The following is a 27,643-nucleotide window of genomic DNA, read 5'->3' as shown; positions in this document are numbered from 1 at the left end:
AGGACTCAGGCTGACAATGGACACATGCTGGTTTTAATTTTGCTGAAATTCATTTTTGCCACCCCCCCCCCCCCCCCCATAAGGCCTTTTTTGCAGGCACACTAAAAAATTGACCTGTGCATGTCCAAAACATGTGCCTACACCATCGCAGGTCATTTTTTTACACGCCTTAGTAAAAGGGCCCCTAAATGTCAAACCATGTCTGGGCACTGGCAGTGAAAGTCTGAGTCTATCCGGACATGTGCTGACTGCCAGCTCTTATTCGGATCCTGGCCAATATTCAGACATACACTGAGTCCTGGGAATTTTCTTACTGAATAAATTAGCTCCAATGGATACTTAAGATCAGAGGCAGTTGATTAAATACTGTCTTAGCACTTATAGGCTAACTTGTGAAGATGAGGCTACTGCTCCCACTCTCCAGCAGGCCTCACTGGCCTGTGGCCTCTGAACAGGATTCCAAACCGTCTTTTCTTAGCATCCTGAGCAATCCAACCTCAAGCTCCTGGGCCCCTTTTTCACTCAGGGTGAGCTGGTTCTCAGTATGCAAATTATATGCAGATTAGCATGTTATCCTTTAACGCTCAGGGTCACCTGGTTCTCCAGAGGCAAAATTAAACAGGTCTTACCAACAGCATATTCAGGCAATTCTTTATTCCAGCCCCTGGGCACAGTTCTTCTAGCCTAAATACTTTATACATTTACATATCTTCTCACTGAGCCTCCCCACACAGATTCCTGGGCTCAGCACTAACCTCAATACTTTGGGGACTTCTAACCCCAGGCTTTGCAGCCTGCTTCTCAGTACTGGGACACACAGCCCTACTTCTTCTTTGGACACCCAGTCCTTCCTTCCTTGGACACCCAGTCCTTTCTTTGAACACACAGTTCCTCTAAGTACTGAGGCTACACAGTCCAACACTAATGCTTTAGGGACTTCTTACCCCAGCCTGTTTTTCTTCCTTGAGCACACAGTCCACCACAAGTCCATAGGGTTTAGCCAGTTCTTTCCCGGGGGATTCTCTTTCTTCCCCTACCAGCTATCCTCCTCTTCCTTTCACAACTCAGGTGGAGTATAAAGTGGTTAATAGCTAAACAGGACCCAGCCCATAACCGCCTGCACCTGTAGCTATCCCAGGACTCTCCCCGGTCCTAGTGACCTCCATCTATTCTCCTAGCGCCCTCTAGTGGCCTACCCTGGACATCCTGGACATTTTTAGGGGAACAGCGCCATCTAGGGGCCTGCCCAGGGTAAGACAGCCTCTTACTTATCACAGTAGGCTAACATTGGCCTTGTCCTGAAACAACTGTAATGCATTCCCAATAAATAAATGGTTTGCATGCTTAAGACAAATTTACATTGAGACTGCTCACCACAAAAGCAATCATTTAATTGCTCTAAGTTTCTGCCACTTTGCAATAATTAATGATTCTAGGCTGCCATTGTTGGCTGGCTGAGATTTCTACAATTTTGAAGCGATAGTTTTATTAAATATGAAGCGATTTCATGTTTCAATAAACATACATTGGTAAATTTTAAAAATCTTTAATGCGGCTATAACATTGCTGAAATAAAATTCTATTTTTGATTAATGATCAGAGAACACAACAACCCAAATGAATTTTCTGCGTTCTCTCATTTTTGCAGAAGTGGAGCTTTCAGTAGATGAGCCAGTTGAGGTCCTCATTGATGACCCATGGAGGAACATTGAGATCAAGGATGCAGTTGAAGAAAAGTCTGTTGATACTCTGATTTAGACCAAGATTGCTGACAAGGTTAAGATTCGCCAAGTCCATCAGAACTGTGCATATTATCTAAGTTAAAAGTGAACCTATATGATCATTTTTCCCTGGAAATGTCAACTGACCCAAGAAACTTCGATATAAGCATTGGTGAATTCCAGGTGTTCTAGCAAAGTACTGCAAAACTGACAATTACAGAAGAATGTTCACACTTATTAACAGAAATATATCTAAGTGGATTCATCCTAGATAAACATTTTTGCTTAATAATATTATAGTGCATTATAGTTAATATGGACAGTTTTTAGAAGATAACTGAAAGTTGCCCTGTAATGCAGCTAAGGTGTGCATGAGTTCAACAACATGCATATTTTTATCCAAACTATGAAAATTAGGGGTGGGTATTTAGTGCACTATTAATGCGATTAATGTTTTTTACATTTTAACTATGATAACATTTTTTAATGATGATCAAAATTTGTAACTCCTGTCTGTTGTCCAGCATTGCTTTCTCTCCCCTGCCTATCCTACTTCACCTTGCCATTACATAGCAGAGAGAAGGCATTGGCATCAGTTGCAAGCATCATGTGAGAATCGCTACCAGAGACCCTGTGAAGAGCCAGACAAATGTTAAGATAAGCACGGGATGGGGGGGGGGGGGGGTGCTGGACCTGTATGCTAGACCTGTATGCTGGGGTTCAGGGAGAGAAATGGAGGTCTGTGTGTCAGGGGTAACAGGTTTAATAGCAGAAGGGGAGACACTATGTATAGGGGAAGGATGCAGCAGGAGAGGAGAAAAGTAGGTACCTGTATGGAAGGGAGGGGCAGCAATGTGCCGTGGGAAGGAAGTGTGTGTATGAAACTTTTCATTATATTCAGCTGGTTTCAAAAATTTCCATGCAGTGGGAATTTACTAGAACCAAGTCATCCAGCCCAGAGGTGCAACTAATCATATAATTAAAAAATTTTAACACCATGATTCATTTTGATTAAAAGTATGTGCCCAAAATACATGTCATGATTAAGTGTGAATCATGTGATTAAAATTTTTGATCACATGAGAATCGCAATTAAAATTCTTAATCGTTGCCCACCTTTAATAAAAATATATTGACAAGGGTATGTTTACATTGGAAGAGCAAAATAGCATACATATAAATGATTTTAAGACCCTACTTTCTGAGGGATATATTCCGTAACTTGACACAATCAATGTATTGAGCCACACAGATTATTGCAATGGAACATATGCGAGTTGCAAAGTACAGCTTATGAAAAAACTCCAGACAGCCCAAAACACAGCTGCCAGACTGATATTCAACAAAAAAAGATTTGATAGAGCTAAACCTCTTCGATTGAAACTACACTGGCTCCCTATCAAGGACCGCATTACTTTCAAAATTTGATCTCTGGTCCACAAGATAATCTACGGTGAAACCCCAGGATATATGATAACAGAATCAGTTCATCACATACTTATCTGAACCTTCACTACCCAAGCTGCATTGGACTCAGATACAAATCAATTTTTCTTACTTAAGTGCGCAAATGTGGAATGAATTACCAACGAGTGTGAAAACGACGCACGGCCATCAAAACTTCAAGCGAACTTTAAAGACCTATCTGTTTTTGCAAGGCCTACCCTATTGATTCTACTTAAATGCCTCAACTCTGCAATGCATCTATACATACATTGCAGTGAATATTTTATTTCTTATTTCCTTGTCTCTTATTGTATCCATTTACCCCTACCTTACCTGACCCTTTTTCTAATTGTATTTGTTTAAAACCTACCGTACTTGGCGTCCACCATTACGGTATTTTGTAAGCCACATTGAGCCTGCTAATATGTGGGAAAATGCGGGATACAAATGTTACAAATAAATACATTTTCAGCTGTGCACCTCTTACTTGGCCACTTTCAAACAGCAGGTATGCAGTAAGTGGACTTTTATCACACATGTACCTTGTGTGGGTACTAATTTTAAAAAGCTGGTGTAGATTGCACGTCACTGCACCATGTAGTTTACAATTGCACAGGCTATTTGAAAAGGACTTCCAGTATGTCACAGAATATACTGTTTTTTTTGTTTTTACTGATTAATGCCAAGTCTGAAAATAGAGGACTTGATATTCAATAGAAGTTTCTTTTCAATGACCCGAAACAGCTCATAGGATTTTTCTTTGCAAAGAAAGCTCCAGTGGGGGTTGAGGTGCTAGCCATGAGTTATTTTTTTTATTTATAACCATTTAAATTTTTACAAGCGATAAAACAACTTGCTGGAAATACAGAGAAAGTAATATGTAGGAATTATTTCACTCAGGTAATTCTATTCTCTTCCTTAGACCACTAAATAGGGAGAGTGAAACAAGATAAGGAGATCAATTAAACAGTAAACAGAAAAAAAACCGTGGTATTAACCTGATTATCCCCAGATATTACTCGTCTAATTCATTATTCCACATTGATCATCTGGTTGGCCTCTTCAAGGCCAATACGGTGTATTTGTCAAATCATTTCATTGAAAACATACTTATTGTCCAACATTAGTTAGAAATAATACATCTGATTCTTTCTCTTTTAAAAACCAGAAGTTATTTAGCAAGACATATACTTAAGTCTCTAATTCAAATCCCACTGATTAAAGTAATCCCAGTTTTCACAGGCTTCACTCCTTTTAAAGTAATAATTTGAGGAAATACTTCTGAGGAAAACTTTAGGAGTCATACCCGGAACTCTGGGAAAAACAATAATCTCGATAGGAATCATCTATAATAATATTCATTTTATTATTCAAAATTTCTGGTCTATTATCATTTTCAGAATCATAACCACTTCTTGCTCATGTAGAATCATTTGTTATATCAATTTTTTTACTCTCAAAGGGTTCAGTTGAATTGTCCATGTAACTCTCTAATAAAATTATATCTGAAACAAAATTATTTACTGCCACCGTTAGGTCCCGAAGCGCCTTCCAGATGGTATTCAATGTAACCTCCGAATGAGTTATTTTTTAAACAGTATTCATTGTAAAACCACAACAACCTCTTCTTGTGTATTATTATTATTATATTTCCTTTATATATTTTCCCTAATTCTTTGTTCCAATATTGCACATTCTTAATAAGAGACAGATATAATACTAATTGATTTCACAATCTGGAAGAAAACCCAAATAAAGAACCTTACTACTGTGGCTATGACACTTACTAATTCACATGGTAACTGCTTGCCAGAGCAGAGAGCAGGAAACGAGTAGATAATTGATGGAATATGGGTGTGGACAGTACTTGCAGTTAGCACATAATAAGTTAATATGGGCCTCTTTTACTAAGGTACACTAGAGTTTTTAGTGTGTGCTAATATTTAGGGTGTGCTAAATCTTAGAGACATCCACGAAATTTATAGATATCTCTAATGTTTAGTGTGCCCTAAATATTAGCGCATGCTAGAGAGCTAGCGCACCTTAGTAAAAGACCCCCTATGTGCTAAATCAGGGGTAGGCAACTCCGGTCCTCGAGAGCCGCAGGCAGGTCAGGTTTTCAGGATATCCACAATGAATATGCAGGAGATAGATTTGCATACCATGGAGGCAGTGCTTGCAAATCTATCTCCTGCATATTCATTGTGGATATCCTGAAAACCTGACCTGCCTGCGGCTCTCGAGGACCGGAGTTGCCTACCCCTGTGCTAAATCATGGCTATAGATTGCATGAGTGCAGTTACTGCCTTCCGAAGAGAAGGTGTTAAATGTGTCTGCATTGTCCATAATGCACCTATCTTGACCAATATTCCATAGATCCCCTTCCACTCCCCCTAAAAAGTCTCCAATAAGAATTACAGAAAGGCCTGAACACCCAGACCTCTTCACAGCCCCCAGCCATCAAATTAACTCTCTCCAATCCCTCTGCACAACATCTGATATCAAATTAAGAACCGCTCTGGAGCCTTCATGGTCCCCAACACCAATTAAAGATGCCTTGACCCTTCTGGACTCCCCCTCATGCTTCAGCAAACCCCCACCACTAGATCTCCTTAGATTCTAAAAAGTTTCAACTCAGGTATAGTAGTGCTTCTCAATTTATTTGTAAACTGCACTTACTTCCAATTCATGAAAGAATTATATTTAAGGCAGCATGTTTGTTTTTTCAGATTTTGTATGGTCTTTCATTGGATTTGTTGATTAATACAGTTTCTGTTTCTTTATTTGGGTTTTCATCCAGATTGTGAAATCAATTAGTATTATATCTGTCTCTTATTAAGAATGTGCAATATTGGAACAAAGAATTAGGGACAAATATATAAAGGAAATATAATAATAATAATAATACACAAGAAGAGGTTGTTGTGGTTTTACAATGAATACTGTTTACAAAATAACTCATGGTTAGCACCTCAACCCCCACTGGAGCTTTCTTTGCAAAGAAAAATCCTATGAGCTGTTTCAGGTCATTGAAAAGAAAATTCTTCCCACCATACAAAATAAAATATCTACAAAGAAATTTCAAAGTGAATGTAACCCCCAGGCCTAAGACCCTTGGTTTTAACGCCATGTTTCGCCTTCTGGTCCGGGTCATTCTAGACAAATCAGGAAATATACAAACACAAGATCCAAAAAAAGTTCATTTATGTAATCCTTCATTATAATGGGGATTACTAAAGATCCTGAGAGAACTCTCCAGAGTTTCTGAGGGGAGGATTCTGAGGTTGTAGGTGGTAAAGAATCCAGCCCAAGGGGTGGGTTACTGTGTAAGATGCAGAAGGAAATGTTTATGGTTGTTGAATGACATTAGGGGAGGAGTTAGGAGTTAATAAATGTTGTTGCACAAGGTCTTTTGTTGCTTGTACCCCTGCTAGCACCCTTGAGAAGAAGGAGGTGTCTAGGATAGGTTCAAGAAACTAAGGCTGACCAAAGAGGTCAAGCATTAACCGTGAAGTGGAGGAGTGCTCCCAGAAGGGAAATAGGGGATCCCAGCCTGGAAGCAGGAACAGGGAAGAGTCTGATCAGAGCCAAAGGTGGTAGCCCGGAGAGGTACTCCTTTGGAAAGGAAAGAGTGTACAGATAGGGAGATCTGGTCCAAAAAGGAAGATTTGCTTGCTACACAAGTGCAGCAGTCATAGCCTTAGATTGTCTCACCCAGAAAGGATGGGTAATGGATAGGAGGAGCTGTAAACATGTACATACTGTAGGATTATAAATTGCAATGAAGAAGAAGATATACCATATCCCTAAATTTGGCTCTGGATTTATAGTTTGTAGCTGCTATCAAATTGGATTACAAATTGACTTTTTGTTTTCCAAAGAAGATTTGAACTGCCTGTTGTAGGAGTTAGTACAGTTCAGTTGCGTGAAGTACAATCCTTGCAAGTGAGAGTGAAGTGCTTGCTCCTGCACTGACCAAGAGTACTCATGTAAAACCCAGTTTAACATCCTATGGCCTACCAGAGTCAGTTCAGCCCCAGCCTACACCCAAGCTCAAGTAAGTCAGTTTGAATTGAGTGTGTGTGATTGGAACTCACTGCTGGAAGATGTGGTAATAGTGGTTAATATATCTGGGTTTTAAAAAGGTTTTGACAAGTTCCTGGAGGAGAAGTTTATAGTCTGTTATTGAGAAGGACATGGGGGAAGTCACTGTTTACCCCAGGATTGATAGCATGGAACTGACTTTTTTGTGGTCCTACTTATGCGGGGACCTTGGCTAGTTAAGTGCTGAATATCGGCACTTAATTGGCAAAGTGCTGACTCCGCCCCCAAAATAGCCAGTTTTGAGTTTGGTGCTAACAGACATTTTTAGCAGCACTAAATGGTTAAGTGCCTTTGAAAATGGCAGGTAAGCCCTTAACAAATGATTTAACTGGCCAGGAACTGTTTCTAGCTGGTTAAATAGCTTTGACTATCAATTCCATTGTTTCTACCAAAAGTAGTATCATCCTTTCACATCAACTTACTTTACTTTGATCCTACACACATATCCGAAGTTCATCTCAGCTGATGGAAGGAATTGTGTGTTTGCATTATCCTGCTGTCCATTGATAACCCCTCATAAAGGAAAGCAACTTCACACTTAGTTACCCTAATATCACTTTATCAGGTAAGAGTACTCCTACACATGTAAGTGACAGTATACTGTAATTTATGTGCTCATTTGGTTTGTAAATGTGGGCACCCTGTTACAAAATTGTTCTTTAACTGTATGTCTTCCATCCATTCTTAATCAAACTTGCTTAGAACATACCAACAAATATCTGCTATAAAATTAACAGCACTCCAAGACATCCCCCTTTCCTATATCAACCTTTTCTTATTGACTAATCTTGTCTATTAACTTGACTTTCACTATTTCTGTACTAACCTGTAAACTACCTTTTTTTGCCTTCTTATAAAAGGCGATAATCAAATTCAATAAACGTAAGCCCTTATATGACAGCTTGATCTCTAGTGGTAAGACCACCATCAGAGACAGAAGACACCATTTTGAGCACAAGCCCTGCCCAGATCCCACTAGACAAGGGGGGATTTTTCAAGGTAGGTGGGAGGGGGGAGAATGGAAGGGTGGTGGCATTTGCTGATTGGGGCCTTCTGGGTAGGGGAGGCTTGTATTGGAGGGATGGCTTTTGGGTGGGATGCTCGAACTGGGGGATCTTTAGAGATCTCAGATTTGGGGAGGTTGTGATTGGGGGTAACAAGGGGGGAACTCACTGTCACTTTGGCCAACCCCTTTAAGAAGTGCATGGAAGCATGGGGCTATGGCTTAGCAGTATGAGGTTATGAGATTCATAAGGCCAATAGTTGAAAAGATTTGTGTGCCAAAAGATATGATGTCACATGGAGACTAGCAGACTGACAATCGTGTTCTTTGCCTCCTCTGTCCTAGGTATGCTGGATGCCTTGGATATGGTGAACAAAGCTGATATAATGCAGTTGATTTATTCACTGCAGGTCCTTCCCACAGAAGACAGTGAATCTAAATTTAAATTGTGGGCTCCAGGGCTCTTCATACCTTTCCCAATATTCTCTTTTTATCATGTTTTGTTGTGCACCACATAATTGCCTTCAATGGCTCTTTTGTGGTATATCAAATGCCATGACAAATAAAATAAATGATACCTTTGATTGGTTTACAGTTTTGTTTGTTCGTCTTCTGGGAGGTTTGTATTTTCTTTATTTTCTGCTTCAAACGCTGTTGACGGCTTCTTCGTGCACTCTAAACATTCCACTATTCCATATAATCCTATTCCAGCAATTAGCATACTTAGGACTACATACAGCTTTACATAAACACATAAAAAATTGGAGTATGCAAAAGCTATAAGAAATCCAAGCGAATTCCAAAGACGATAATTAGCAAAAGCTGCTTCCTTATGCTCACTGAACAAAACTCCGTAGAGAGCTGTGAAAAGGTTAGAGAAAGGTTAACTTATTGAGTTTCTATTAAAACAAAACATTTTCTAGTGTCTAAGTTCAATGAGATTTCCATGCAATGAAAGGTCTAATGTTATACATTCATTTTAGATGGCGTTGGTGCAAATTAGGCTATCGAAACTGAATTGATACATTTCTCCTAAGAATTTCAAAGTCCTTTTGAGCTCTTTCTAAACCATTTACCATTAATCACAACACTCATTTTAGAGAGCTGAAAACTTGAATTCAGATTTTTAGTAAATCAGAAGTAGATCTGACAGTTTGATGAAATCTGCTTTACATTTTCCAAAATTCAAAGCAGGTGTTAAAAATTAGTTGTCAAAAAGATTTTATCCATGTTTGTTGATTTGTTTTGACATATCTATTTTGAAGTTTGTACATTGGTATCTTAAAGCAACATTTCTCAAGCTGATCATTGTGTATGCTAGCAAGTCTGAATTTCAAGATAGAAGTAACTACAACTAACATGCAAGAAACAGATCTAGAAAAATATTTAGCTAAACCTATCTGGCTAGGGTTGCAGCTGAATATTTAGCCAGTTACAGGGCAATTTTACAAACCGGGTATGCAGCACCTTGGCACTCTCCTTTCATCACACCACACACTCTATATACCCACACCTGACAAATTATCCGAGAAGAAGAGTGGAATTTATTATGGCTGCAGTGTTCTATTACTTACATATGTGAAGACATTTACATTATTGTGTAAAGATAACCATGCATGCAATTAACAATATCTAGCAATAAATGATATCTATCTATGTATATGTATATCTATAAAGAGGATTTTGGGCAGGGTTCCTAGCCTTCTGAGTCACATAGCTCCACCGAGGTCTGCCTTACTACCGAGCTACCTTTTCTGCTCTGCCTGAAGCATATACCTTTGCCATGCTGAGGCACTACCATCACCTCCTTGATGAGGGATTGCCATAGAAGCATATCCCCTTTTAGCGTTGACTCTCTTTCTTGATGCCTTCAGCCTCCCCATCTCATACAAGTCTGAGGTAGGAACCGTCGACTTTCCATTATGCTGGCACTGGTCCCCCTCCGTAGAAGACAGGGGTCACCCTTGGTGTTGACGTCACCCATGCCACTGGTAGCATGTGACCCAACTACTCACATTTGACCACTGTTGCAGTTTGAATTGGTCTGAGACATATGGCTGTGTGCTCAATTGACTAGGACTCACCGCCACAGACCAAGACAGTGAAACCTCGCTTGTCGCGGTCTCCCCATCCATCCCCTCTACTCCTAGCTGAGGCCATTCCTTAACTTCTGTGCAGACTGCAATCCCTACTGAAACATGTTTAAGCTGTTCCCCTTCTAGAACATGTAGTCTCCACTGAAGGAGCAGATTTGCTGTAATCCCCACTGAAGGGGCTCGTGTTGTCTTTCTTATCTAATACAATCTCAACTTTTCAATTCTGCCAACATAAATTAGCCCTTCTGCAAGCTGAAGAGAATATACTTTATCTCACTGCATGTGTTTCTTTCAATCATTTCTCCGCATGTGTTTCTTTTCTTGACTTAGCTCATCAAATCCCGTAGCTCATCCAATCTGTTTTAAATCACAAAATATACTTAGAAAATACAGTTTCAACAATCAAGTTATTAGCTTTGAAATGTTTCCCAGCTCTCTCAAATGGCCAGCTGTGAGCAGCCGACATGGTTGTCATGGGTGAAACCTGCATGGTTGTCATAGGTGAAACCCACCTCTGCTCCATGGGGTGGGATGTGGTCCTCAAATGCAACAGCTTTCTCTTATGGGAAGGGGGAAAGGATACATAAAATGGGACTTGATAAACATACCGCCTTTCTGTGGTTTTTTGCAACTGTGGACCTTACATGTTGTTCGTACCACCAGCTGAACCGCAGAAGTAGAATTGAAAAGAAATATCTGCAAGATCAAAGTTATATGATCTGCGGCTGTGACATAGGTGTAGTTAGGATATCAGAGAGTTGCAAGCTGGAAGGCCAGCTGAGGCTATGGAAACCCTGCAATTCAAGTGCATTTGGTATGAAAACAACCTGAACATGCAAGTACAGCAAACTGTCCGGCCGTCGTCTATTGAGATATGTATAGTCAGGCATACTGAATATGTAAGCAACCTGCTAGGTTGAGGTTATTTAAAGATGGTTTTGAAGTGCACTAGTAGTACGTTCTGGTGCTGTTAATACCATAAGAAAAATGCTATCTGAACGGCTATCACGATTAAACTGCAAGCCCAAAAAGGTGTACATTCACCCTCGTGTGTCTGCATGTGCTATATTGAAGCTGGAGCGTGTTTTACCTGGGAAAATTAATATTATATAGTTTAACGTACATCCGTCTATCAACAGCCCTGCATCGTAACTGAAATATGCTAGCCATACTGGCATAAGAGTATTAAATCTGGATGTTGTCCCAGTATACCCACAATCTGTAGCTGAAACTTCAGCAAGGAAGATGTGAACATGACAGGCAAGCTTGTTGCACTTCCAGTGCCAGGGCAAAACTGTAAATGGTAAGGCCGCTGTCCTGGCGCTGCTCTCAGTTTCCAAATGCATGGTTGCCATGCAATAACAGAGAGGAATCATTAATTGAAAAGATCAAACACATTAGATAAAACCGTTTACCGTTAAGTCCAGTGTGCATATACTTCCTTTTTTGTTGGTTTTTTTTTTAATGTGGCTATTAGTAGGGTCTCCAACCAGAGAAAGCTGTAACCAAACTGTAGCCCAATGTCTGCAAGTATAATCTAAATAAATAAATCATTGAAGGCTAAATACACATGGTAAATACGTATGAGTCGCCTGACATCCTGTAGACCAGTTTTGTAGAGAAAGACCACTCGTCTGCCGTAGTGAGCCCAGGAAAATTCTCATTAAGATTCATTCTTGCTCAAACTTACAAGCAATCTGCTGTCTTGCTTAGTCAAACCCAAGCACAGAATAATAACCCCACAAGGTTTCATTTTATTATTTTTTTTATTTAGCACTGTTTGTGATATTTTAGCGCTCTCCCTAATTCACCCCTGCGGCGGCCACATAGTGTATGTAAAATTCAGCGACCCTTTTTAAAACAACTCTTTTATGTTATTCTGCCATATAGAGAGCAATGTTATTAATACACTCAGTGCACAAAGTTACTCCCATCTCTAGATCATTTATAAATATGTTAAAAGCAGCAGTCCCAGCACAGACCCCTGGGGAACCCCACTAACTACCCTTCTCCATTGAGAATACTGACCATTTAACCCTACTCTCTGTTTTCTATCTTTTAACCAGTTTTTAATCCACAATAGGACAGTACCGCCTATCTCATGACCCTCCAATTTCCTCTGGGGTCTTTCATGAGGTATTTTGTCAAACGTCTTCTGAAAATCCAGATATACAATATCAACCGGTTCCCCTTTACCCACATGTTTGTTCACCCCTTCAAAGAAATGTAGTAGATTGGTGAGGCAAGATTTCCCTTCACTAAATCCATGTTGACTTTGTCTCATTAATCCATGCTTTTGAATATGCTCTGTAATTTTGTTCTTAATAATAGTCTCTGCCATTTTGCCCGGCACCGACATCAGACTCACCAGTCTATATCTCCTCTGGAACCTTTTAAAAAAATTGGTGTTACATTGGCCACCCTCCAATCTTCCAGTACCACACTCGATTTTAAGGATAAATTACATATTACTAACAATAGTTCTGCAAGCTCATTTTTCAGTTCTATCAGTACTCAGTCATCTTTCTTAGCTGTGTGTCTACATTTAGAAACCTAGAGGACATCCATGCGGCATTTATTCTATAATAGATGCCCAAAGTTTTATCTTGGGGCATCATAATATGGCCGAGCTCACTTCCACAGCAATGGTGAAGTGATTTTTTCCTGTTGCTAAGGGGAATGTGGAAAGGGGGAAGAGATTGGTGAGGGGTACAAGTAAGTGGGCAGAATGGGGAGCTAAATGATTGAGATAGCAGTGGGGGAAAGGACATGCGAGAGTACAGTGAACGAAGTGAGGTGCTGGAAAGTTGGGCATTCTTGGGTGGGTAGCCAGTGAGGAAAGGGTGGTGGCATAGGCGTAGACTGGGGGGGGCGAGGGGGGGCAATGCCCCCCCAAATGACGCGAGGCGCCGCCGCGCCATTAGTTAAAGAAAAACAAAAAACCACATGCAAGCACGCGCTCCTCTCCATCCGCTTGGCTTCCCTGCCCTCTCTGCGTCCCGCCTTCCTCTGACGTCATTTCCTTTCGGGCGGGACGCAGACAGAGAGGGCAGGGAAGCCAAGCGGATGGAGAGGAGCGTGTACGTCTACCCCTCTCCATAGGCGCCCGGTATAAGAGGCTTGGGGAGGCTAAGCCTCCCCAGCCAGAAGTGCAGCAAGGGCAGGGCAGACTGGACCACCACGGGTGCAGCTCCCGCTGCCTTGAACATCTCCCTCCCTCCCGTGGACCGCGCGATCATTACCGCCACCCCCCCCCCCCCCCGACTACTGCAATATCGCTCTCCCCCTCCGCTCCTGTCCTGTCACGTCGTCTTTGAATGTCAAGGATTCCTTCCGGTAGCATCAAAATTGGCAATGATGTAAGCGCTGCTTTCAGCCTGCCCCGGAAGCACTCTCTGTACAGTTTCCCGCGTAGGAAGGACGCTGTCCAGAGAAGGCTTCTGGGGCAGGCTGAAAGCAGCGCTTACATCATTGCCAATTCTGCTGCTACCGGAAGGAATCCTCGACGTTCAAAGACATGACAGGAGCGGAGGGGGAAAGCGATACCGAACTAGTCCGGGGGGGGGGGGGGGGTGAGCGATGCATCATGCCAGCCAGCTGCTAGACCAAAGGGAAAGGGGGTGGTGAGAGGAGGATGTGAGGTGCCACATCTAAGGGGAAGAGGGAGGAAGGAAAGCAATGGCAGGGAATAGGAAAAGGGGGGTGGAGAAAGGAGTGAGAGTGATGGGAGCAAGAAGGGGAGGGAAGAGAAAGGTGGGATGCATGAGGACGCTGGAGGAGAGAGAGAGAACGTGGAAAAGTGCAGGGGAGAGCCAGGGACATGCAAAAGAGCAGGGGAGAGTCAGAGAGAGATGGGGAGAGAAAGAGGGGACATGGAAGAGAGCAGGGGACAGGCAGAGAGAGATGGGGAGCGAAAGAGGGGACATGGAAGAGAGCAGGGGAGAGCCAGAGAGAGATGGGGAGAGAAAGAGGGGACATGGAAGAGAGCAGGGGAGAGCCAGAGAGAGATGAGGAGAGAAAGAGGGGACATGGAAGAGAGCAGGGGAGAGCCAGAGAGAGATGGGGAGAGAAAGAGGGGACATGGAAGAGAGAAGGGGACAGCCAGAGAGAGATGGGGAGAGAAAGAGGGGACATGGAAGAGAGAAGGGGACAGCCAGAGAGAGATGGGGCGCGAAAGAGGGGACATGGAAGAGAGCAGGGGAGAGCCAGAGAGAGATGGGGAGCGAAAGAGGGGACATGGAAGAGAGCACGGGAGAGCCAGAGAGAAGATGCTGGATGGAAGAGGAGAGAGAGAGAGATTAGTGGAAAGATGGGGAGAGAGAGAGAGAAGCTGCTGGGGAGAAACTGGGGCAGACCCTAGCTGTCAGACGGAGAAATGCTGAGTGAAAGGAGGGAGAAAGAGGGAAAATGCTGGAAGGAGGGGGCAGAAAGAGGGAAGACACTGGACGTAAGGGTAGGGAGGGAAAGAGGAAAGACACTGGAAGGATGGGGATAGAGAGGACATGCTGAATGGAAAAGGGTCGAGAGAGAGAACTGTTTAGAAGGAAGGGAGATAGAGGGAGACAATGGATGGAACTGGAAGGATGGGGATAGAGAGGACATGCTGAATGGAAAAGGGTCGAGAGAGAGAACTGTTTAGAAGGAAGGGAGATAGAGGGAGACAATGGATGGAAGGAGAGGGAGACAATAGACGGAAGGATTGGGAGAGGGTAATGGGTAGAAGGATGGAGAGAGAAAGAGGGATGACACTGGATGGAAGGGTAGAAGAGAAAGACATGGATGGATGGAGGGGAGGGAAGAAGGAGATGCACACGGATGGAGTAGAAGGGAGAGAGGAGAAATGCCGGACATGGATGGAGGGGAGGAAAGACAGAGGAAGTTCATGCACATGGATGGAGGGGAGACATGCTGGATTTGGATGGAGGGGAAATTGCTGAATTTAAGGGCTGGATTGGAACACTTTGAGGGCAGATGCTGAAACTGGAGAAAGGATAAGGACAGGGCTACAGATGGTAGACAGGACGCATAAGGACACAGGAGGATGGTGGACATGTTGAGAGAAAAAATATCAAATGGAAAGAAGACACTGGGACCAAAGAATAGAAAAACTAAATGATCAGACAAAAAAGGTAGAAAAAAGTATTTTATTCAGAATTTATTAACTGGAATATGTCAGCTTTTGGAAATGTGCATCTGTGATATTTTGCATGTAAGTTTCAATTTTTCTAGTATTGCTGCATGCTGAGTCTGACTTCTTGAGGTAACTTTCCAGTTTTGCCTTCATATCTGTTGTGTCATGTGTTTTTCATGTGTAATCAAGGTGCAGTATTCTACTAGTGTGTAGTATTTACAGCCCTTTTTTTTGTTTGTTTCAATAGGTTGTGTACTGGTGTTTTAGAGCCCGGTGTAATTACAGTGCTGCTTTTCCACGCATAAGGTTGTAGCTCATCCTGTCCTTGGAATTAGTGCTGTTATGGTTTGCTAAGGTTATGAGTGTGTTTTTGCACAAGTTTGTGTATAGTGTTTTGCAGTGGAGAGATTGTGTATTGGCATTACTGAGGTGGCACCAAAACATCGGAAAGGGTTTTAGAGCCTAAATCATGACACACTACCTCTTGAAGGATCTATATATAGTTGTTAATAAAAGGAGCTCATTGTGAACACTATCCACCCTAAAAGGGTGTTTTGTGGCTCTACATGAGAATTGTGATATTATGATCCCTTGTTTCATATTGTTGATGGTCTGCATTTCTATATGGGTAGTATATTGGTGTATTAGGGTCTGCCTAGTGTTATGGTACAGTAAGGTTTGAGTATGTTTTTGCACAAATATGTGCATAGTGTTTTGCAGTTGAGCGATTGTGGTTAGTATATGCTTTGAGCAACCACTTTATTCTTTGACATATGATACATATCTAATATCTAAATTTAACAAAAGGTATTGTGACTATTTTATTTTTACTTATTTTTTTTCTGTGTTAATTGTGGCTATAAGCTCCGCCCCTGGCTCCACCCCTAACCCCGCCCCCTTTAGCCTCCCCAAACAGTTGGGCCACCGACCGCCTATGCCCCTCTCTCTTCCTCCCTCCCTCCGGCGCAGGCAGCAGTCTTTTCCAGCGTTCCTGGCAGCAGTAGCGTTGTACACGCTGCCTTTGGCTCTGCCCCGAAGCCTTCTCTTCAAGTTCCTGTTCCCGCATAGGTGGGAACAGGAACTTGAAGAGAAGGCTTCCGGGGCAGACCGAAGGCAGCGTGTACATCGCTACCGCTGCCAGGAACGCTGAAAAAGCTGAAGATTGTTGCCTGCACCGGAGGGAGGGAGGGAGGAAGAGAGGGGGTAAACGGAGTCACCATCTTGGACCTCGCGGGGGGGGGGGGGAGCAGAGGGAAGATGGATGGGACTGGGAGGGGTGGGAAGCAGAGGGAAGGAGCAGGAGATGGATGGGTCTGGGTGGGGTGGGAAGCAGAGGGAAGGAGCAGGAGATGGATGGGACTGGGAGAGGAGGTGAGCAGAGGGAAGGAGCAAGAGATGGATGGGACTGCGAGGGGTGGGGAGCAGAGGGATGGACCAGGAGATGGATGGGATTGGGAGAGGTCAGGCACAGCAGAGGGAAGGAGCAGAAGATGGATGGGACGGAGGGATGGTGAGCAGAGGGAAGGAACAGAAGATGGATGGGACTGGGAGGGGTGGGGAGCAGAGGGAAGGAGCAAGAGATGGATGGGACTGCGAGGGCTGGGGAGCAGAGGGATGGACCAGGAGATGGATGGGATTGGGAGAGGTGAGGCACAGCAGAGGGAAGGAGCAGAAGATGGATGGGACGGAGGGATGGTGAGCAGAGGGAAGGAACAGAAGATGGATGGGACTGGGAGGGGTGGGGAGCAGAGGGAAGGAGCAAGAGATGGATGGGACTGGGAGGGTGGGGAGCAGAGGGAAGCCTACTAGAAAGAAGACACTGCATAAAACAGAAGACACTGGGATCAAAGCGAATAGAAAAACTAAATGATCAGACAACAAAGGTAAATAAAAGTATTTTATTCATAATTTATTAATTGAAATGTGTCAGCTTTTTGAAATGTGCATCTGTGATATTTTGCCTGTAAATTTCATTTCCTTCCTCCATATTAGCATATTCATTTGCATATGTATATATGCAAATGATATGCTAATATGCTCCGCCCATTCTTTGCCCCCCCAAATGAAACAGTCAAACTACGCCTATGGGTGGTGAGGTGGTTAGGGAGCATTTTTTTGATGGTTTGCCATTTTTTGTGTGCAGGTCAATACTAGTATACAATTGGGGCACTGGTATTCTGCTGAATGTTGTTGTGTACTTTTCCAGGTAGCAGAATGGGAGGCCCTGCAGGTTTTTATGGCTCAGGGTAGTGATGGTTTCTGAGGCTCTCTCTGTCAAGAGGTGCTGTGGGATGGATTCCGGCAACAGGGCTTTGTTGGGTCTTTCCTTGCCTGTCTGGAATGGAGTTGGTTGGTGGACTCCTGTTACCTTGGATGAGTTATTTGGCTAGTGTGTGGTAGGTGTTATTTCAGTCCTATATAATAAAATGCACTCCAACATTCTGAAGCTGACTGCATGGCTGAGGCATTCTTGCTCTCTGTATCCATCTTCTGAATTGACATCACGTACTTCCGGGTTCGTCACAAGCAGAAGTGACCAACCACATGAGGTTTCTTGGCTTCAGAATGTTGGAGGTGCATTCTATTAAATAGGATTGGTCAGTTCCTTGAAGCACAGCCAGAGCTCAGCGTCCTGCACAGTAACGCTCAGACACCAGAGAGGGGTGGGGGGGGGCTGACACCAGAGAGAGGGAGGAGGGGGGGCCTGACACTAGAGAGGGGGGGAGGTATCTCTGTCACACACACACTCTCTCTCACACACTCTCTCTCTCTCTCACAGTCAATGTCTTTCTCACACTCTCACACACTGTCTCTCACACACTCTATGTCTTACACTGTATCACATTCACTCTCTATGTGTCACACAGTCACTCACACACTCTCTTGGTCTCATACACTCAGTCTCATAGAGAGTCTGTGTCTCACACACACTCTCTCTCTCGCACACACTATATCTGTGTGAAGCACACTCTCTCTCACACTGTGTCTCACATACGCACTTGCACACACTCTCATTCTCACACACACACTCTCTCTCTCACAGACACACTCGCACCCAGACTCACTCTCTCTCTCTCACACACACACACACACACTCGCACATTCACTCTCTCTCTCACACACAGTCACTCTCACATACACTCTCAAACATACACATGAATAAATAAATAAATAAATAAAAGGAGGGGGTTAATTATGTTCATTTGGGGGAATTTGGGTTGTGTGAGTCAGATACAAGGAACAGTGATTGCGGGAGGTTTTCTGTAGTGGGGCGTGCCTGCCATCAGAGTGGTGGGACACTTTTATTAGCCCTCTCCTCAAGTTACTTCATTGGCTCCCTATCCATTTCCACATACAGTTCAAACTTCTCCTACTGACTTACAAATGCATTCACTCTGCAACTCCTAAGTACCTCTCCATTTTTATCTCTCCCTACATTCCTTCCTGGGAACTCCGTTCATCAGGTAAATCTCTCTTATATGTATCCTTCTCTTTCTCCTTCACTGCCAACTCCAGACCTCATTCCTTTTATCTTGCTGCACCATATGCCTGGAATAGACTTCCTGAGTCAGTATGTCAAGCTCCGTCTCTGGCCATATTCAAATCTATGCTAAAAGCACACAAAGAAATCCAATATAGAAGGCTTGGAACCAAATTAGCTTAGTGGTGATTAGATGGCAACAACGGTAAATTGAAAGTGAAACTAGTGCTGGACAGACTTCTTTGATCTGTGCTCTGATTGTGGCTGGACAGATTCAGCTTCTCTAACTGGAGAACAAGGCCAGTGACGGGCAGTAGCCACTTCCCCTCTCTCTCTCTGTTGGAAACTGTAAAACAGTAGCTAGAAGCAGCACCCTCCTCATTTTTCAGTCATATGCAAAAAAAAAACTGGTATCTAAATAGGGATTGGTCCCTTCACTGATAGTTGTCTATTAAAGGACCAATCAATGGCAGTGGAATTATTTATTTATTTATTTATAGCTTTATAAATCATGAATTCCAAACAAGCTGAACATGATGCATGCACTGAAACTTAATATTCAGCTTAGTGGGAAGAGGTATGAGCCTCTTCATATACTGCTGAAATTCTGGGTCACGTTTGTGTGTTGCAAGGGTGGGGCAGGATTTTGGGGGATGGAGGATGAGATTTGGTCAATACATTTTCAAAATAGAAGATGGGGAAAGAAGTGAGCCACTGGGTTGCACCACATTTTTAAATATGTCAGTGGTGGACAGGAAGTAATTTGACCAAGCTGCATTCTTTAAAATATGTTACGGGGCAGAGTAGCCACCTACATTTTTTTTATAGTGGTATGATTTCATTTTCTTAAAAAATTGTGTACTTCGCGCATATAAATTTGCTCACGATAGTTGAACTCTTCAGTCAGTGTTTCTTTAAAAGTTTAAAGTTATATGCACCAGGTCATAACAGTCTTAACTTTATTCAGATAATTGTTCAGATAGTAGGCTGAACATCACAATTATCCAGATGAAGGGAGTTCCATAACTGGGCACCTGTATTTATACATTATTTACACACAGAATACTCTCCCATTTTTGGGGGTGTGTACACTTACACACATAAGTGGTACCAAAGCAGCTAAGCATGTTCTGTAAAAGCATGTATAAGTGGCATATGGCTAGATTCTAAATATCATGCCTAAAACATTGTTTTAGGCTTAAATTTAGAATTACTTTATAGAATACATCTAAATTTCAGCGCGGTTTATAGATTACACAGAGCGCCCGTCTACGTGACTAAATTTAGATGCGGGCAGTTATGCCAAGTAAAACTTGGTGTAAATTCCGATGCCTAAATGAAGCATGGATCGGATGTATTCTACAACAACGTGCATAGAATTTAGAAACACCCATGGCCCGCCCATTCCACGCCCATGGCCACAGCCCTTTTTCAGCTATGCACCTTAGAATTTACACACCTCACTTTACAGAATACGCTTAGACAGTTGTGCGTGTAAATTCTAATTAATGCCAATTAGGATCGATAATTGCTTGTTAATTGGCAATTATCAGGGCCTATGTAGAATCTGAGGGATAGCACATAAAAGCAAAGGGACATTCAAATGGGTGGAACATGGAAGTGGCTTGCTTGGTGCTGCCATGTATGACACGTACAGAATACTAGGCTCCTGCAGTTACCACAGGTCTATGTGAGGTGTAGATTTTAGGTGCCCCAACAGGTTGTGCTAGTATTCTATAATGAAATACAGGCACCCAGATGGCACAAGCATCAAGGTGCTTAAAAGGAGATGCCCACTTATAGAATTACTCCCGTAGCACTAGTACTGACCACATTGCATGGATATTCAGCTCTGGTTGCAATCTGGAAACTACTTTATTGAGCTGTCGTGTCAGCTGAATGCTGTAGAAGTCAACCCACCAAGGTGGAGGAACAGGATCCGGTACAAACGTATGAGGTCAGACAAAGGAAGAGCGTGATCAACAAAACTCTTCCAATGATACCAGGGAGACAGAGAATATCATATATGCTTTATTCCACAAATGAAATTATGTTAAAAACGATGGCTCGACACTGCACCGCGTTTCGGCTGAAGTGCCTGCCTCAGGAGCCTGTGTATATATGATGGAATCCATAAGCAGCAAAGAATGCTTCACAAAAGAACACTAAAAGGATGCAATCTGTAGAAAGACTATCAATCAAAAATGCACCAAAGACGTGTACTGCTTTGGCTACGGTACAAACTGCTTATAACAAAATATCAAGCCAGAAAGACACGGTGCCATTTAATAGACAGCAAAGGATATTTGAATCTGGATATCCCAGTGGCATCCTGACAACACCATTTATATGTGCATGCAAGCTACCTGTGTAAAAGCTACTATTTATATGTGTAGATGCCATGCAAGGCTTCTAAAATCATCTCCTATATTTCTATTTCTCAGAAGCCTAGGAGCAACTGGGAGCTAGGAGTTGGCTGGTAGTTCTGCAGTAACGTAGCATTTTTATGTTAGAAAACCTTTTAACCTGAAACTTACCATTAACTTGTGTCTGCCAAATAGCATCAGCTATACCCCAGAGAGACGAGAATACGAAAAAGAGAGCAAACTGATTTGGCAGGGGCTTCCATAGCAGCAGTGCTACTATACAGGCAATATTAATAGCTGCAGCTGTGAATATGTTGATAGGGAAAAAGAACACATTTTATGTTGAGAAAACCATGAAAAAAGTTCTATAGATTTCTTTGAATAGTACATTATCCCCAAGATTCTATATAATTGCACCGAGATTTCTGCATGGAAATCGAAGCATATTCCATACCAGTGCGCATAAGCTAATTGGTTAACAAGCTAATCAGTATTCATAATGGGATATAAACAACCAGTTATCAGCGCTAATTGGCATTAATTAGAATTTACACCCAGAACTGTCTAAGCATATTCTGTAATGTGGTGCACGTAAATTCTAAGTCGCATAGTTGACAGGGAGTGTGGCCATGGGTGGGTCAAGGGCATTGGCAGAACAGACCATATCAGATTTAATGGGCCCTTTCACTCCCAAGCAATTTACTTTAGCCAGAGAGTTTTTCTGTTCCCTCCCCCCTCCAAATCCTTTCTTTAAGGAGGGTTTCACTATGCTACAGCTGCTGGAGCTCATTCTCCTACAGAGATGTATTGGGGTATTTTGAGGGAGCTTCATTTCTCTTCTCCTGCTGACCCCCCACACCATGGGCTAGATTTTATATATGGTGCCAAAAAAAAGAAAAAACAACCCAGCGCTGAAAAAAACACTGTCCTATAAATCGTGCTTCAAGTTAGGCGCGGTTTACAGAATAGCACTTATAGCCAGGGGGTTGCACGTACATTTAGGCAGTATTTGCACCAATAAAAACTTGGTGCAAATGCGCATGCCTGAACTTACTTGCAGAGCCCCCATATTCTATAATTCCACACGTAAATCAAAAGCATGCCCCCAATTCGGCCAGACATGTCTATGACCGTCCCATTTTCGCACCCCCTTTTTGGGCCATGTGCAAAATTTAGGCAGAAATCCTGTGCCTAGATTTACAGGTGTAAATTCTAATTATATCTAATTAGTGTCAGTAATTGCTTGTTAAACAGCCAATTAATGGCACTAATTGACTCATTATGGGGCCCTTTTACTAAAGGATTGCCACGCGGAAGATTTCGGTTTTGTGTATTGTGTTTGCATTGTTAGTATACTATGAAATACTTTTGTATCCTTATTTTGAATATTTTTACTGCTGTAATTGTCTATTGTTCATATTTGATTTATTCTTACTATACACTGCCTTGTGTGAATTCCTTCAAAAAGGCAGCAAATAAATCCAAATAAATAAATAATACTACGGTTATGAAGCCGGCCTGGCAATGCTTTCCACAGTGTTATCTCGCAACTCTCCTCCTGCCTTCCAGTGCTCTACCTCCAGCTCCTTACCACTGGCTAGATTCTACCCACAGCATTCGCTGCTGCTAGTTAACTTTGCAAACAAGCAGGACAACCTCAATCACACAGTGGGGAGGATTAGAAAATATTCAACTTGAGGTTTTTAAACTCAAGAGACATTTGTAGACACACCAGCCATTTTTCTACCTTCTGGACATCAGTGCAAAATCCGTTAAATTCTAAAAAGAAAAAAGAAAGCCAGACTGTTGGCAATCCTAACTCCCTGAGTCCTGAGCATATCCTGCAAGGCCTCTCTAAAACATTAATCTGACTCTGTTCATGACAAGCGATATTAGCTGGCAGTATGTACAGCAACCAGTAAGAAAACTATGACTCAGTATGTTTTTTCTTTTATTTTTAGTTACATTTGTACCCTGCACTTTCCTACTCATGGCAGGCTCAATGTGGCTTACATATACAGGTACTTACTGGTACCTGGGGCAATGGAGGGTTAAGTGACTTGTCACAAGCTCTGTAGTCTGATATCCCTTCCACTCTACCACTGCCCCCACCCATGGTCCAGCATCTCTTCCTCTCTCCCTTCTGCCTCCAGGTTCAACATCGCTCCCTCTTTTTTTTCTCCCTGCATTCCTTCCCTGGAGTTCAACATCTCTCTCTCCCTCCCTCCCCTCCACCCCCTATGTCCAACATATCTCCATCTCTCTTCCTTCCCTCCTTCGGTATAATATTTCTCCCTCTGTTCCCTCCTTCCCTGTGCCCCCGAGTCCAATGTCTCTCCATCTGTTTTCCTTCCTTCCTTCCCTCAGCCCCCAGATCCAACATGTTTCCATCTCCTTCTCCTCCACCCCAGGTCCTTCCATTCTTCCCTGGGTATAACATCTCTCCCTCTCTGTTCCCTCTTTCCCACTGCCCCAGGTCCAATATTTATCCATCTCTCATCTCTCTTCCTTCTCTTACCCCACCCTATGTGTCTAACATTTATTGTCATCCTCCTTCCTCTCTGCCCCTGGATCTGACACGTCTCCTTCTCTCTTCTTTCCCTTCTTCTTTCCCTGCATTTAACATCTCTCCCTCTCTGTTTCCTCCTCTAATACCCCTGGGTCCAAAATCATCTTTCCTTTTCTCCCCTTTCCCCCACCCCACCCATCTATTATTTTTACTCTGCTTCTCCTCCACCCCTGGGTCTGGCACTACTTGTCTCTCTCAACTCCTCTCCTTCCCTTCCACCCGCAGCCTGGTATCTCCTCATGTGTCTGACTCCCCCTCCTTTAAAACATGCATTTCTGTGGCAGAATGGCAGTGATCCCTTCAGCAGTGATCCCACCAAGCTCACAGCCTGCTCTCTACTGTACTGTTGCATCCTGCCCTTGTGGAAGTAGGAAGTTGCATCAGAAGGGGGTGGGATTTGTAGAGAGCAGGCTGCAAGCTCGGTCGCAGATAGCTGGAGTGAGTCGCTGCCATTCTACCACAGAAATGCAGGTTTTAAAGGGGAGGGGGTGTGAGACACGGGGAGATACTGAACCGCGAGTGGGGGAGGGAGAGGAGTTCAGAGATACAAGTAGTACCAGATCCAGGGGTGTAGGGGAAGCAGATTGAGAAATGGACACGTGGGGCTGGAAGCACTGGGCCCCGAGCTCTCGGGTACTGCCCAGTTGCCCGAATGGTCAGTCCGCTCTCGTTGACTACTGTTTCTTCTGGAATCTGCGGGCATTCCAAAATTTACACACATTGTTATAGAATATAGCCCTCTACGCCTAAATCTATGCACCAGGATTTACACCATGTTTTTGTTGGTATAAATGGAGGCGCTATGATTTCCATCTAAGTGTATTCTATATAACTTGCCTAAATCTAGGCACCGCTTATACAATATGTTAGGCGAAAATGTTTTTCACATGGATTTTTTAGGTGCCATATATAGAATCCCCCCCCCCCATGTGCAAAGGTGCAATGTTCAAGATTCATCTTTATTTCATATACTGCAAATCCATGAAAATCTAAGTAGATAAAATTAATAGAGAAACCAAAATTTATAGAATGGGGGAGGAGAAACACAAGAGAATACTAGGTTACAATTTTTTCTTAATAAGAGATTAGTAGAAGGGAACAAAAATTATCCTAAAAATAGAAAAGGAGGAGAGGTAAGACAGAAACACAGCACACAAGTAGCATAATCCCAGGGCTCTACTAAAAAAAAGCAATTGACATCAGTACAAAACCTGCAAAGATGTTATTCAAGTGGAGCAAACAGCCTTACTAAAAAAATAAATTTTAGTGCCGTCTTAAAGTTATTAAAAGAAAGTTCTAAATGAAAACTGAGGGGCACAGAGTTTCAAAACATAGGAGCAACTACGGAAAAACATGCAAATCTTTCTCAATGGCAATGAATAGATAGGTACAAAGGGATGACAAGAAGGCACTGATCAGTAGAGCGAAGGGTACGCACTAGAATGGATGGAATAAGTGAACGGAACAGAAACTGAGGGATCCCCAAACAAAAACACAAATTGTCTTGCTGCTCATCCCTAGTCTTTATTTGCCATTTTCTGTGTTTCCGTGTTTTATATGTAACAAATACTATCAGCAAAACTGTTGTGAATTGTAGCACAAGAGAGGAAGGAGAAAGAATTCCCTCCCTACTATACTTCTGATTATCCCAATCTTGAAATCTGATAACAAAATCTCCACACACTGAGCCTCTGATCCTCCCATACTCAACAACGGAACAGGATAGGGAAACATACTGTTTCTACATATAGAAATGGGATCTACCATTTAGTGATAGAGGGTCAGCCACTGTATTAGAGAGACAAAGAAATTTGTTGAGAACACCTTGTTGGAGTTTCTTGTAACATAGTAACATAGTAACATAGTAGATGATGGCAGAAAAAGACCTGCATGGTCCATCCAGTCTGCCCAACAAGATAAACTCATATGTGCTACTTTTTGTGTATACCCTACTTTGATTTGTACCTGTCCTCTTCAGGGCAAAGACCGTATAAGTCTGCCCAGCACTATCCCCGCCTCCCGCCACCGGCTCTGCCACCCAATCTCGGCTAAGCTCCTTAGGATCCATTCCTTCTGAACAGGATTACTTTATGTTTATCCCATGCGTGTTTGAATTCTGTTACCGTTTTCATTAACAGAATTCAAACACGTTGAATTGTTGGAGTTTCTTGTGTCTGAGACTTTTGGTTTAGATTTATTTACTTATTTGTTACATATTTTCCCACCTATTTGATATTATCTGCATAATTTTCCCACCTATTTGATATTATCTGCATAATTGTTTTTTAATACAAAATTGATCTCTTGCTAGTGGCAATCAGTGATTTTTAAATGCTGACTGCCGCAGCCTGAACTAAACCTCGATGTTCAGTGCTGGCACTGAATAAATGGGCTCTGGCCAGCCTTTGGCTGTGTCCAGAATTCCTGTGAGCAGGCTTGATATTCAGCCACTAACCAGTTAGCTAACTAGGTTGTAGGATGAATGTGTTTATGTTTATTATCCAGATTTGATATACTGCCTGCCTTTTACAGATGACAGCGGTTAACACAATAAAAATGACAATTTTAAAAGAAAGGAACGCCAGTTTTATTAATAGGAAAGAGCTAACCACATATTCTCAAGAAACTCACAACCAGTGTTTCCGCATAACAGTATTGTCTTCCCATTAACAGATTTCTAATAAATCCTAAGTTCCTCTTGACCAATAAAAGGAAAAGCCTGCCTAAAATAATAGCTTTTATATCTTTTGGAATAGTGTTCTATAAACAAGGCGCTAAACAGGAAAATGCTCTTTCTCCTGCCCAGACACCCCTTATTCTAGTTCTTGATGGTTCTACCATCCGGTAATCCTGCAACGATCTAAGAACCCTTCATGGAGTATCAGATAAGAGCTGGAGCCAGATGCGGACTGACAGTGATCTGGACCCTGGACACTAAGGGGCTCATTTTCAAAGCACTTAGACTCAAAAAGTTCCAAAGGTTCCTATGTAACCTTTGTAAGTCTAAGTGCTTTCAAAAAATATGCCTCCACGGGTCATGGGCCCCCCCCCCCCCCAACCACCTGTCAAAAATTATTAAATTAGACAGAAGCTAGGGGAGAGTGGATCCTCTACTGCTGTGGGCCTTTGGGCACTGCCCTATTGTCCCAATGGTCAGTCTGCCCCGGTCAGAGCCTCGGCCCCCTGACAAACTCCTCCTTCTAAGACCCTAGCGGTAAATCCACAAGACTACTGCTAGGAGCTGCTCTTGGGTAGGGGGGGGAGTCTGAAAGAGGTCTGATCTTAGGAGGAGAGCAGTTGTGGAAGAGGGGTCAGTTTTTGCTGGGGTAATTTGGCAGAGGAGATGCTGTTAGTGGAGGTGGTAGGGCATTGGGAGGAGACAGTTAAAAATGATTAGGCCCTGGCCACTACTCGCAAGTTACCTGAGCACCAGCCAATATCACTGCTAGTGCCAGCTCTACCAATCTTCACCCCTGCACTGCCCCAACAGACCCTGATTTGTGGAATGGTCAGTGCTGATATTCAGCAGCACTACCTAGAAACATAGAAACATGACGGCACATAAAGGCCATATGACCCATCCAGTCTGCCCATCCTGTAACCCCTAATTCTTCCTGTTCCTAAGTGATCCCACATGCTTATCCCATGCCTTTTTAAATACTGGAACAGTCCTCGACTCCACCACCTCCACCGGGAGGCCATTCCACGTCTCCACCACCCTTTCTG

General features: G+C 42.8%; 1 protein-coding gene across 3 annotated transcripts in view; it reads right to left on the bottom strand.

Annotated features, from left to right (window-relative positions):
- Positions 1-1,695: 1,695 nt before the first annotated feature.
- The window catches only part of LOC115465472 (protein unc-93 homolog A-like), a 94,519-nt gene continuing 68,571 nt past the window's right edge, over positions 1,696-27,643 (bottom strand). The window contains exons 8-10 of one of the 3 annotated variants that reach the window (XM_030195958.1): positions 21,520-21,651; positions 8,853-9,135; positions 1,739-1,815 (exon numbers count right to left, since the gene is read on the bottom strand). In XM_030195958.1, the coding sequence (XP_030051818.1) occupies positions 8,864-9,135; positions 21,520-21,651 (404 nt within the window). In that variant the 3' untranslated portion in view covers positions 1,739-1,815; positions 8,853-8,863. Of the gene's footprint in view, positions 1,816-8,852; positions 9,136-21,519; positions 21,652-27,643 lie in introns of all 3 variants that reach the window. The other 2 variants (XM_030195960.1, XM_030195959.1) reach the window with 2 other exon arrangements.

The sequence above is a fragment of the Microcaecilia unicolor genome, chromosome 3 (assembly GCF_901765095.1).
Source record: "Microcaecilia unicolor chromosome 3, aMicUni1.1, whole genome shotgun sequence".
NCBI lineage: Eukaryota > Metazoa > Chordata > Amphibia > Gymnophiona > Siphonopidae > Microcaecilia > Microcaecilia unicolor.
The sequence above is the reverse complement of the archived record's forward strand: the minus strand, read 5'-3'. Positions and strand labels throughout refer to the sequence as shown.